This window comes from Oryzias melastigma, linkage group LG11 (genome assembly GCF_002922805.2).
Source record: "Oryzias melastigma strain HK-1 linkage group LG11, ASM292280v2, whole genome shotgun sequence".
In the NCBI taxonomy this organism is placed as follows: Eukaryota; Metazoa; Chordata; class Actinopteri; order Beloniformes; family Adrianichthyidae; genus Oryzias; species Oryzias melastigma.
The window spans coordinates 24221173-24234353 of record NC_050522.1 but is presented as its reverse complement, the minus strand read 5'-3'; the positions used below and the strand labels follow the sequence as shown (position 1 = coordinate 24234353).

General features: G+C 36.3%; 1 protein-coding gene across 4 annotated transcripts in view; it reads right to left on the bottom strand.

Moving 5' to 3' along the window:
* samd12 (sterile alpha motif domain containing 12) overlaps positions 1-13181 on the bottom strand; it is a 156935-nt gene that overhangs the window by 143469 nt on the left and 285 nt on the right. For 3 of the 4 annotated variants that reach the window (XM_024298582.2, XM_024298586.2, XM_024298587.2), the window contains exon 1: positions 12890-13175. The exons of the other annotated variant lie outside the window; for it this stretch is intronic. In XM_024298582.2, the coding sequence (XP_024154350.1) occupies positions 12890-13049 (160 nt within the window). In that variant the 5' untranslated portion in view covers positions 13050-13175. Of the gene's footprint in view, positions 1-12889; positions 13176-13181 lie in introns of those variants that run through there. 4 annotated transcript variants of the gene reach the window in all.

The following is a 13181-nucleotide window of genomic DNA, read 5'->3' as shown; positions in this document are numbered from 1 at the left end:
AACGCAGACCGAGGAGAACATTTATGAGAACAGCAGGAGAGCTCGCTTCTTTAACGATCCGTCAGTTTTCTGCTGCAGAACCTGGAAATCGGAAATGGAACGGCAACAACTCTGAAAAACACTGCAACATGAAGCAAAAACTGTCATGTGAAAAAAACTACAACATTCAGCTAAAACCGCAACAAACCTGTAACATGTAGCTAGAACCGCAACAAAAACTGTAACATGTAGCTAGAACCGTGACAAAAACTGTAACATGTAGCTAGAACCGCAACAAAAACTGCAGCATGTAGCTAGAACCGCAACAAAAACTGCAGCATGTAGCTAGAACCGCAACAAAAACTGTAACATGTAGCTAGAACCGCAACAAAAACTGCAACATGTAGCTAGAACCGCAATAAAACTGTAACACGTAGCTAGAACCGCAACAAAACTGTAACACGTAGCTAGAACCGCAACAAAACTGTAACACGTAGCTAGAACCGCAACAAAACTACAACATTCAGCTAGAACCGCAACAAAAACTGCAAAACGTAGATAGAACCACAACAAAAACTGCAGCATGTAGCTAGAACTATAACACAGCAAAAAGCCGCCGGCTAATTCCAAGCTATCAAAGTTGATAAAAAAACATTTTTGGAGCGTTTGTTTAAGCAGAAAAAATCAAGAGAGGAAACAAGAAGAGAACTTTTGACTTCAAAATAAAAGAAATCTGCATTTCACAGATAAAAACCAGCAGTCTTCACTCCAAATGTGGATTTATTGCGACAGTTGTTTCTACAAACCGTAATACTAATGCAGAATATTCATCAACCGGCCGTCTAATGTTTCAGGGATGCTGATGATGAAGTCGTTCAAACTGTAGATTCATTTTATTCTGAAAACATCAGTTTTAGCGACTTTTTATTCCGTTTACGTATTTATCCGTCGCACCTTAATAGTCGGACGAAAGTGAAGTTGGCGTCTGATTTTTTTAGGTTCCACTGTGACAGTTGGGTTAATCTAGATCACATTTTCATAGTTCATGCATGAAATCTAGCGTACAAATACAGTTTAAAGCAGCTGCAGAGATTTTACAGAGAATGAAGACGAACTTTACACTCAAAAGTTCAGAGAAACTTGAGGTTAAATAAAAATCAGACTTCAGACTCATACAGATCACTGAGAGTTTTTTAGCATCTGGATGATACAGAATGTTAACGTGCTAAAAGTAATATTTAAATTCAAGATTTTACTCAGATTTTTTACATAAGTTCTATAAACTCACTTATTAAACATTAATAGAGCTTAAATAGAAGCATGAAAAACAACTTTAGATGTGGGTCATGAATCCATCATTCATGCAGAGATGGAATTCTGTGGAGACAAACTGGAAACATCGGTTCAGTTTTCTTGGCAGCAAATTATTGTCTGGGCTGACAGGAACATCAGAAGCAGCTCCTATTATGGGATGTGCTCTTTTCACTGCCGGGTGTTGAATCAGCTCTTCAACATGGTTTCAGACCCACTTTTGTTGGATTCAGCAGCTTAATGTGGACGATATTTTATGGGGTCAAATCAGGATCAGCTTTAGGTGAACGAAAAAACAGACTGAAAACTTGAAAAAAAAACCCCTAATTTAATAATAAATAGTTTTTTATTCAAGTTTTCAGGGTTTTTTTCCCCAAATTTTCAGGAATTATTTCAAGTTTTCAGGGTTTTTTTCCCAAACATTTTTTATTATTATTATTTTTTTTTTAATTTACAATGTCTTGCTTTCAAATTTTAAAAATATTTTTTTCACTGACAATTTTTTCAAATTTTCTCTCTTTTTTTTTTGTTCAATTTAAGCTGAAATATGAGGTCAAATCAGATCAAAAAACAGATTGAAAAATTGAAAAATAGAAATTCTAACTGAAAAAAACTGAAAACAAGACATTGGAAATTAAAAAAAAAAAGTTTTTAAATTTGAAAAAAAAAAACCCTGAAAACTTGAAATAAATGTTGAAAATTTGGAAACATTTTTTGAGAATCTGAAAAAATGAAAACTTGAAATAAATTTTAAAAATTTGAAAAAAAAACTTGAAAACTTTAATAAAAAAAATATAGATGTAAAAATAATGTATCCAATGTCTTGCTTTCAAATTTTCAAAATATTTTTTTCACTTAGTGTCTATTTTTTTAATCATTTTTTTTGTTCAATTTCAGCTGATCCTGATTTGCCTCCATAATATTTCCATATATTTACTGAAGGTAAAACAAGCTGATCCACCTTTCATGTAAACGGACATCTAATCTGGCGTCTCGCCTGACACGACCGTCTCCATCCGTCCTCATTTCACACAAAAACCGCCTTCGTATCTGCAGCTTTAATCAGTCAGCAGAACGCAGTGCAGCAGGTTTTATGGTCATCGGGGAGCGAGGTCGGCGCTCTGCCAGAACTCCTCGCAGCAGGAGCCAAACATCAAAAAACTCAACGAGAAATGCAGGAAGTTCTGCAGATGCTCTCAGAAATAAACTTTACGAAGGTCAGAGCAGATTCTTTTGTTCTGTCCTAAATATGCGGTTGAACGTACATGCAGCCTGAGGCGCCGACGCTTTACGGAAACGCCAGAAATTACCTCACAAGGTCGTCGGCGCAGAGTGACAATGATCCAGATCGTTATGCAGGTAGGAGACAAACGACAGCAGCTTCAGTGAAACAGAAGGAAACGTTAAGGCCACAAGACAAAAACCTGCAATTACAGGACTGAAACGCTCAACTACGTTTGTCTAAATGGTTCAAATCGATCCAGAAAACAGTTAAAGTTTAGATGTTTTCCTCTCATCTGAGCCTTAATGAGGAAAGGGAGGACTAGGAAAGAAAACGGGATTTCTGGATTTCATTTACAAACTACAACATCCAAATTTACATATTTCAGCTTTGAAGTTTCTGTATTGGAACATAATATTTTTACCTTCATATTGACCTGAAGAAGTCCTAAATGCTTAAAACATACAAATGCAGACATGCATCAAACCATTTCAGCTCCAAAATGAACCTAATTTAGTATCTAAGTCAGGAGTGTCAAACTCAATCGCACAAGGGGCCAAAATCAAAAACACACCTGAGGTCACAGTCCGGACAGGATAAACATTTATAGAACACTATAAAACTACATGTATAAAACTTTAAAACTGTCACTTTTTTAATAATTATGAACTAGATATATAGTATTACCTGCGATAACTTCAATATAGCCTGAAAAACTTGGAAAAAAGCCCAAATTAGCATGTAGCTGAAATATTAGCTAAACTCCAAAACAGCCTTAAAAACTGAAAAGACCTTAAATTAGCCAAAGCAGCTAGCATGTAGCGGAAATATTAGCTAAACTAAAATGGACAGGGAAAAAAAAGCTGAAATTAGACAAATTAGACTAAATTAGCCAAAACCGCTAGCATGAAGCTGAAATATTAGCTACACTCCAAATTAGCCTAAAAAAAAAAAAAAAAAAGCCAAAATTAGCCAACGCAGCTAGCATGTAGCGGAGATATTAGCTAAACTCTAAAGCAGCCTTAAAAACTGAAAAAAAACTTAAATTAGCCAAATTAGCCAAATCAGCTAGCATGAAGCTGAAATATTAGCAAAATAGCCTAAAAAACAAAAAAGCCTAAACTAGCCAAAACAGCTAGCATGTAGCGGAAATATTAGCTAAACTTTAAAACTGCCTTAAAAACTGAAAAAAGCTTAAATAAGCCAAAACCGCTAGCATGAAGCTGAAATATTAATTACACTCCAAAATAGCCTTAATTTAGGTTTTTTCTTTTTTTTCTTTTTTAGGCTGTTTTGGAGCTTAGCTAAAATTTAATCTACATGCTAGCTATTTTGGCAAAATGTAATTTTTTTTGTTTGTTTTTTTAGGCTAATTTGACATTTTACTAATATTTTAGCTGGTTATCAGCTTTAGCTGTAAACTTCTGCGTTTTTAGCCATCAATTTCAGCATCTTCAGCAGCCAAATTCAGCATTACCATCTCCAGGTGTTCAGACGCGTCCGGCGCTACCTGCTCTCCCCGTGACTGAGACCAGCGCTCTGGATGGAGCTCCGTGTCGGAGGTGCTCTCAGGAGCGAGTTGGCAGAGCGAAAGCGATCAGTTCTGGGAGATATTTTTATTTTTAAAAGGGATAAGTGTTTTAAAAACGCTAATTTAGACTTTTTTATATCAATTATCAGGAATATCTGTTTAAAAAAGTGGGAAAATGTGAAGTTTCATCAGATAAAATTCACAATCCAAGTTCAAAGCAGCTGATAAGAAAACTCTGATGAACGAGCATTCTAGTAGTACTTAAACGCATCACTCACAGACGAATTTGTGTGTGCGTAAGAGGTGGTTTGTGCCTAATTTTTAAAGATTTGCATGTGTAATTGGTTTTAATTTTAATTTGTGCTTGTGTAAATTGTATTTTGTAATGTTTTTACTTATGCATAAAACATATATGAGTTACAAATCAAGAATTACACACCCACAGATCGGAGTCTATTTTCTCTCCACACTAATGCTGATAAAGTCAAGCTGTGAAGACCTTAAGAAGCTTAGAAAGTAAAGAAACTTCTTTGACAGATTAGACTTTCTCTGACGGTCATAAATGAGGAAATAGCGACGAGTTTGGATGCAGTTACATTTATATTTGCTCATTTCAAACACTTCTGAGTGGTGCATCAAACCCAGCTGCAGGTCCGCCCAAAGGACGCCGCCCTCCAGCGACGTCAGTCTCATCCTCCATCATGGTAAAGCGTTCTCAGAGATAAAGGTGGAGCTGCTGCTGCTGATGATTAACTGGACCGGGATGTAATCCTGTTTCACTGGCTCGGATAAACATGTTTATTCTAGTAATTCTGCTCTGGGGCGAGATCTCAGATGATGTGAAGTGAGTTTTCTGAGTGGGCGCTCTGGCTGGCAGAGCGCGGCAGGACGGATCAGGGAGGATTGATGCACAGAGGCGATGAGGGAGGAAGTGGAACGAACATCTCAGCCACAGGGGGAAACGCTGGACCGGACACTGATGTCCAGTTCTACTGAAATACAAGCTCCTCTCTGTGTTAGTCCTCTAGTAGTCCGAGTGCTGTAGAAAAACCTCAGCAGAATTTCTGCTTTCATGATATTTAGAGACAAACATAAATCAGTTGAGCACATTGAATACACTTTAGTGCATTTAAATGCAGAGAAGATGCTTCTCATGTAATTAAAAGGTTGTATGGATGTGAAAGAGGCGAATTTAACATCAAAATCACAAGTCATGTAATTCTAATGGATTATGATGTAAAGAAATCCTCTTTGTGTAGAAAAACACGTTAAGTTTGAAAAGTCTGTATTGCTGTACTTTACTTAAAGTGCTGCATTTTGGTATTTTGTTGCACATCACTGATGTAAAGTTTTGCAAATCGACATATTGTTGCAAAATGGAAGATTTTTTCATCAACAGAAAGTGTTACATGTTGGAATGTTGTTGATTAACGTCACTGATGTCACATGTTGCGTTTTGGAATGTTGGTATAATTTACTTGCATAAAAAAGCATTTTAGCAAATTACTGTTTTTAATGACATAAAGTGTTGCATTTTGACATAATGTTGCATTTTATGGACATAAAATGTTGCATTTTGTTGCAAATTGTTGCACTTCACCATCATCACTTGTTGCATTTTTGCAAAGTGATGCATATCGTTAATTTTACTGATGTAACAGGTTGTATTTCGATATTTCGTTGCAGATTGGTACTCTTGACTTTACGGACAGAGTGTTGCATTTTGGCATATCGTTGCACTTGATTTGCATAAATTTACATTGTTGCTTATTATAGCATTTTACTAACATAAAATGATACATTTTTCACATTTATTTGCAAAGTGTTACACTTTAGAATAGTTACTTGTTGCATTTTTGGAAAGTGATGCATATCGTTACATTTTACAGACTTAACATGTTGAATTTTGACATATTGTTGCAGATTAGTGGACTTAACTGATGTCAAGAGTTACATTTGACATATATTTGACATATTGACTTTACGAGTGTAAATTGTCGACACTGTCTCATTATACTGGAATAAAGTTTTGCATGTCGGCATAACATTGCATATGGCTGCATTTTACTGACATAAAATGTTGCATTTCGACTCTTGGCGGCAGTGTTCGGCAGCGGAGCCACCACCAGTGTGTGAATGTGTGAATGTGTGAATGGGTGAATGGGTCTGTGACTGTGAAGCGCTTTGGGCCCTCGAAGGAGGGTAGAAAGCGCTATACAAGTATACGCCATTTACCATTTACCATTTCGACATACTGCTTCAATTTACTGACATCAAATGTTGCATTTCGACATATCATTTCAATTTACTGACATAAAATGTTGCATTTCGACATATCGTTTCAATTTACTGACATAAGATGTTGTATTTCGACATATTGCTTCAATTTACTGACATAAAATGTTGCATTTTGACATATTGCTTCAACTTACTGACATAAAATGTTGCATTTCGACACAACGTTTCAATTTACTGACATAAAATGTTGCATTTCGCCTTTTGGCGGCAGTGTTCGGCAGCGGAGCCACCACCAGTGTGTGAATGGGTGAATGGGTCTGTGACTGTGAAACGCTTTGGGCCCTCGAAGAAGGGTAGAAACGCTATACAAGTATACGCCATTTACCATTTACCATTTACCATTTACCATTTCGACATATTGCTTCAATTTACTGACATCAAATGTTGCATTTCGACATTGTTGGACTTAACTGAGGAAGTGTTGCATTTTGGCAAATTGTTTCATATCTTTACATTTTAATGAACTAACAGGCTGAATTTTGACATATTGTTGCAGATTGGTATTCTTTACTGATGTAAAGTGTGGAATATCAGCACTAAAATGCCTTACTCTGCTCTTGGAATTATGTTCATTGCATGAATGGTTGAAGATAGAAGGTAAACACTGGAGTTAAAGCTGTAGTGATAATACATTAAAAGGAACAAATAAAGTTTAAGAGTGTTGTAGACGTAAGATGAAAGAATGAATCAACAAACTCATGATGGGATTAAAAACGTTTTTTCTGTAAATGTGATGACCAGCTGGAGCTCCAGCTACTCTCATTTTCAATTCCTCCTCCTCAACAGATGAGAGTCAAATCCTCCCAGAGTTCTGCGCTTCCTCTTTCCCTCCTCAGACTTCAAAGACGAGTGCAGCTGAAAATCCCGGCTGATCGGCCGTCTCCGGCGCTCGTTCATGCCGCCACTTCAATCCCCTCCAGCCCCCAATCCGGCGTTCAGTTTGAACTTCAACAGGTCGCCTCCGCCGCCGTCTGAGCGGCTGAACTCCTGACTCATTAGTGGATATTTATGTCATGTACTTTTAAGAAAAGATTTCACGTGGAGTTGATCAAGAACAATATCAAATGTTTCCTTCCTGTCAAATTAAAAAGACAAATACCAGAATTTAAGAATTAACTACTTTATTGTGTAAACAGGACAATTCTCTCCAGAAGATTTTAAAGTTTCCAAACGAGATCATGAATTCAGGGATACACGGATCATTTGGATCAAAGGAATCCGGATCATCTTCGATCTGATCCAGTTTGATCAGGGAACCAGACTTCTTTGGCTGGACCTAGATCAAGACTTGAACTCAGACGCAGATGTGAGGCCGCACTTTTCAGACGCAGATTTCTCTGAGAGCTTTTTCTCCTCTCATGTGTTCTGAAAGATTGAATACGTGACCTATTTTCTGTGCTTTACTGCGGGGGTGGGGGTGGTGGGGGGTGGAGAATACAAAAGAGTGACACAGCAGAGTCTTCAAACTTCACACATTTGAAAAACGAATCAGTGAGGATGGACCGAGTCAAACCCAGAGGTGAAGCATCTCTGCAACACTCAAACTGTTACGACCCACAATGCATTGCTGCTCTCAGGTCTCTTAACCCCATTGAGCTGCTGCAGCTTTAGTCCACCAGCGGATGATCCTTCACCCGAAACGCAGAAGCTGCTTTAGGATCTCCTGAATGATCCCTGGAGCGTCCTCTTCCTGTTAGCATGCTAGCAGAAGTAAAAACGGTTAAATCGAACATTTACGCTACGAATGTCATATTACATTGCATAGCCTGCAATGATGCTAGTGTGAATGCCGTACGCTGAATTTGGCAGCTGAAGATGCTGAAATTCATAGCTGAAAATGCTGAAGCTAACTACTGAAAACACTGAAACTCATAGCCAGCTAAAATATTAGCTGAATGCGAAAGTAGCCTAAAAAACTTAAAAAAATAAAATAAATTAGCCAAAATAGCTAACATGTAGCTGAAATGTTAGCTAGACATCAAATTAGCCTAAAAAACTAAAAAAAAAAAAAAAAAAACTAGGATAGCCAAAACAGTTAGCATTTAGCTGAAAAAATAGCTAAACTTTAGAATACCTTAAAAACTGAAAAAGTTTAAATTAAACAAAACAGCTAACATGTAAACTTTTTAAAGACCTTCATTTTTTTATTAACTTACTTTAATTTATTATTAGTCGTTTTCAGAAAGTCACAGATTTATTTTATTAAGTACAAAATTAGGATTTGTAGTAAAACAAAATGTGGTTGTTTTTCAAAATAAAACTTCATTTTGAATCAGAAAATAAACAAAACTGAAATAATCTAATTTCCTTTGTTTTATTTTGGTCTGCGGTCCAATACCACGTGACCCGTGGACCGGTACCGGTCTGCAGCAGACTCCTCTAATGAACAGAAGTTGGGCTGTAAATTCTGATCCCGCTTTTTTCCAAACGGCCTCGTTTCTCTGGGATGTTCACCTCCATCCTGCAGGAACGTTTTCCGAATACTAAACTCTGACTCATATGTCAGAAGGCATCGAGATGTCTGACAGCAGCACAAACAGGTCCAAATCATTCGGAGGCTGTCGGCTCAAATTCACTTTGAGGGAGTTTTTCCTCCTGGATTCTCCGAGTCTGTGGGTTTCATCCATCCATCCATCTATCCACCCATTCATCTTCCTAACCCAGCTTCTGTTGGACAGATCGGGGTATGGGGGTGTGACCTTATTAATTCCATTTTGACTAATAAATGTAAATTTGTTAAAATAATTCAAGTTAATTTGAATTTAAGGGATATTTTACAGACATAATACTTTTCCTGCAGAGTTTTCCTGTATCAGTTTCTATTCCTATGATCCAACCAGATCAATCTGTCGAATCGACGTGTACTATTTAAAAAATCGTTTCAAGATGAGACTAATCAATATTGGAAAAATATCATTTGGACTGAGACGCGATGCAGCACAAACTGATCGACCATCATTACAGTCCAATGTGTGGAAACAGTCAAAGTCATGTGACCAGACAGCGTGGAGGAATGTTCTACCGGTTTGAGTTTAGATAATACTTCAGGTACATGCTAGCTGTTTTGGCTAATTTATGCTATTTTTAAAGCTAATTTGGCATTTAGCGAATATTTTAACTGGCTATTAGCTTCAGCGTTTTCAGCTTTGAGCTTCAGCGTTTTTTGCTTTCAGATTCAGCATTTTCAGCGTTGAGCTTCAGCGTTTTTTGCTTTTCACCTTCAGCGTTTTCAGCTATCAGCTTCAGCGTTTTCAGCGTTGAGCTTCAGCGTTTTCAGCTTCAGCGTTTTCAGCTTTTAGCATCATCGTTTTTAGCTATCATCTTCAGCATTTTCAGCTTTGAGCTTCAGCGTTTTTTGCTTTTCAGCTTCAGCGTTTTCAGCTATCAGCTTCAGCGTTTTCAGCGTTAAGCTTCAGCGTTTTCAGCTTCAGCGTTTTCAGCTTTTAGCATCATCGTTTTCAGCTATCAGCTTCAGCGTTTTCAGCGTTGAGCTTCAGCGTTTTCAGCGTCAAAGTTTTCTGCTATCAGCTTTAGCGTTTTCAGCGTTCAGCTTCAGCGTTTTCAGTTAACAACTTCAGCGTGTTCAGCTTTCAGCATCATTGTTTTTAGCTATCAATTTCAGCGTTTTCAGCTTTAAGCTTCAGCTTTTTCAACTTCAGCGTTTTTTGCTTTTTAGCTTCAGCATTTTCAGCTATCAGCTTCAGCATTTTAAGCTTTGAGCTTCAGCGTTTTCTGCTTCAGCGTTTTCAGCTATCAGCTTCCGCATTTTTAGCTTTCAGCTTCACCGTTTTCAGTTAACAGCTTCAGCGTTTTTTGCTTTCAGCTTCAGCGTTTTCAGCTTTGAGCTTCAGCATTTTCAGCTTCACCATGTTTAACTTTCAGCTTCATCGTTTTTAGCTTTGAGCTTCAGCGTTTTCAGCTTCAACATTTTTAGCCATCACTTTCAGCATTTTCAGTGGCCAAATTCAGTTTACAGCATTCACACTAGCATTATCACAGGTAATGTTATACATCTAGTTCATAATTATGTTCAAAAGTTATGGTTTTAAAGTTTTAAAAATTGTTATTTAGAATGTTTAATGTTTATCCTGTTCGGCTGTGACATAACTTTTGGATTTTGGTCCCCTGTGTGATTGGTTTTGACACTCCTGCTGTAAACAGTTTCCTGTTGGGACTATTTACTCTTAAATCCAGTGTCGATACTAGAAGTTTGAACCAGAACTCCGTGTTTGGAGGATTTCCAGGTTTCTCTTTGCTGATTTATTCTCCAGCTGACAGATCTGCAGCGTCCAGATCATTAGGATCACCATTAAGATGATGGAAATGATCCCATCAGATTTTATGGCGGCGAGGAGATTACTCCAGAGAAGAAAGTCGATTCAATGACCGACCCGAATCGAACCAGAGAATGACTGCAGAGAAGGATGGAACCAAACATCTGCATCTGTAAACACATCTACAGTTTATCTGGAAACAGGTTTTAGTTATTTAAAAAAATAAAAATAAAATTAACAGTTTAGCATTTTGAATTGCCAGAATTTCACACACTGCAGCTTTAATTTACCCGATTCTTTTTCAGAATGATCAATAAAAAAATGGGTTCATAGACATTGATGTTATGAATTTAAATGACATTTAAATGTATTTTAAGTTTGATATATTTCCAGAAGTATTTGTGAAACACTTTAATAATTATCTCAAATCACAGCTTTTTAATGAATCTTATTAAATAAAATTCTTTCTAATACTTAAGTATTTTATTCTCTAGTTACTTCTTTTACTTGAATTTATTATTTTATATAAACAAAAGCTAATTTCATGGTTTAAAAAGAATTCTAATTGAATTGATCTTTAAATATTATATCCTATAAACTATTCAAATACACTTTTCATTTTTCACTTGTTTTTCACAGTTTTTAATGTAAAAACTTTGAATTATCTTCATTAAAATTCCTCCTAATTTAAAAACTGATTTTAGTTCTTAATTTATTTATAACTTCGCTTTTTTACTTGAATAATTAATAAAGGTACATACTTTTTTTAACAACAGAATAAAAGCTGGTTTTAATGCTACAAAAAGTAACTTAAACTGAATCGATTATTATTAGTAAAAGGAATATTAATTTATTAATTAATTAATAAAATACACTCATTTAACTTTCACTTATTAGATAAAAATTTTGATTTTCTGTCAGTTTTTAAAGTCATTTCTGCATCATCTTCATGATGTCGATCATGTTAAAACAGTTTTTAAAACTTTTAATTTGAATAATTAAAAGGTCTCTTAAATTAAAAAAAAGGAAATCTGTATTTTCTGGGACAGCAATAAGTTTAAAAGAATTAAAATTGAATAAATCTTCCCTGTTAAAGTGATTTTGATTAATAAATACAGTAAATTTTAACTTTTCATGCAAAAAAACAACAATTTTCACATACAAACTCTAAATTACGTTCATAAAGTTCCACTTTTTGCCAAGTTTACATATTTAAAAGACACTTTTGTAGATAATTTTATTTAAAAAAATGAATACTTTTACTGGAGCAGCAGTGGGATAAAAAAATAATTAAAATAACTGGATATTTACTGGTAAATTATGTATTTATTAATCAAATATACCAGTTATTTTCTCTCAGTTTTTTAATTTAAAAATTCTGAAATATCTTTTATCAAAGTTCCACTTTTGTGCATCACTTAAAACTGATTTGGTAGTTATATTTTTACTTGAATAATTAATTAGTTAAATAGTTTTTTGTAAAAATAAATAAATAAATAAATAAAAGGGTAGCAATAGATTAAAAAAATAATTAAACTTGAATCTTTAAATATAATATTGATTGGTCATTTTTATACTTTTCAGGCAAATTAAAGATGATTTTAAGTCAGTTTTAACACAAAAACTTTGAATTATTTGAATAGAGTTCCACATTTGTCCAGTTTACTCATTTTAAATCTGATTTTAAAGAAAGAAAATGTTTAAACTAAAAATTTGACAAATACATCTGTATTTTATTTAATTGCGGTGAAACGTAAACTGTAAAATTGTAAAATTATCTGAATTGATGGAGCCGTTCTGCATCAATACTGAGTTTAGTTGCTATTTAAACCCCAGAGAATCCACGTTTTTAAGTTAATTTGACTTGTTTTTGTTTGTTCAGTCAACAACAACCAAAAAATTAATAATAATAAAATTTGATAATAATGCATAATTAACATAAAACATAAATATTTGACTCCAGGGATAGACTAATCTCTTCTACCTGACTATTTCTGCCACAAAAGTCTCAGGTCACGTGATCACCTGCTGTTATCACCTGGAATTATCGCAGATCACGATGATGAAACGAAACGTGTCAAAGCTCCACACAAACATTTGAAAACCAACAACCATCTAAAGAATTCCGTCCAACCAGGTGGACTTCAGGAATGTCAGAGGAAGAACCTGCTGGCGGGAATGTCAGCCGCTGCCGCGTCATTCCACTCCTGCCGCCACGCGGCAAATCACCCAAAAAAGGCCTCCGAGTGAGACATCTTCCCGCAGAAAACCCACCTCTCATCGGGTTCTGGATCCACAAGATCCCTCCGATCAGATGAGGAGACTGACCGAGCATGCCGCCGCGCGCCTCACGGGGGAGTGCACGTGTCCCACCTGCTAGAACCCGTCTGGTCTGAGGAGGAGATGAGCGCACGCCGCGCGCGCTCTGTTGCATCACAGCAGCTCGGAGCCCTCCCGTCAGTCAGCGCGAGCCATTCATTCACGCGCTGCCACGCGCGCGCTCACTCCCACACAAACGGCTCCGCTGTTTCACCCGCACGATTCAGTCCAGCAAACACGGCGACCA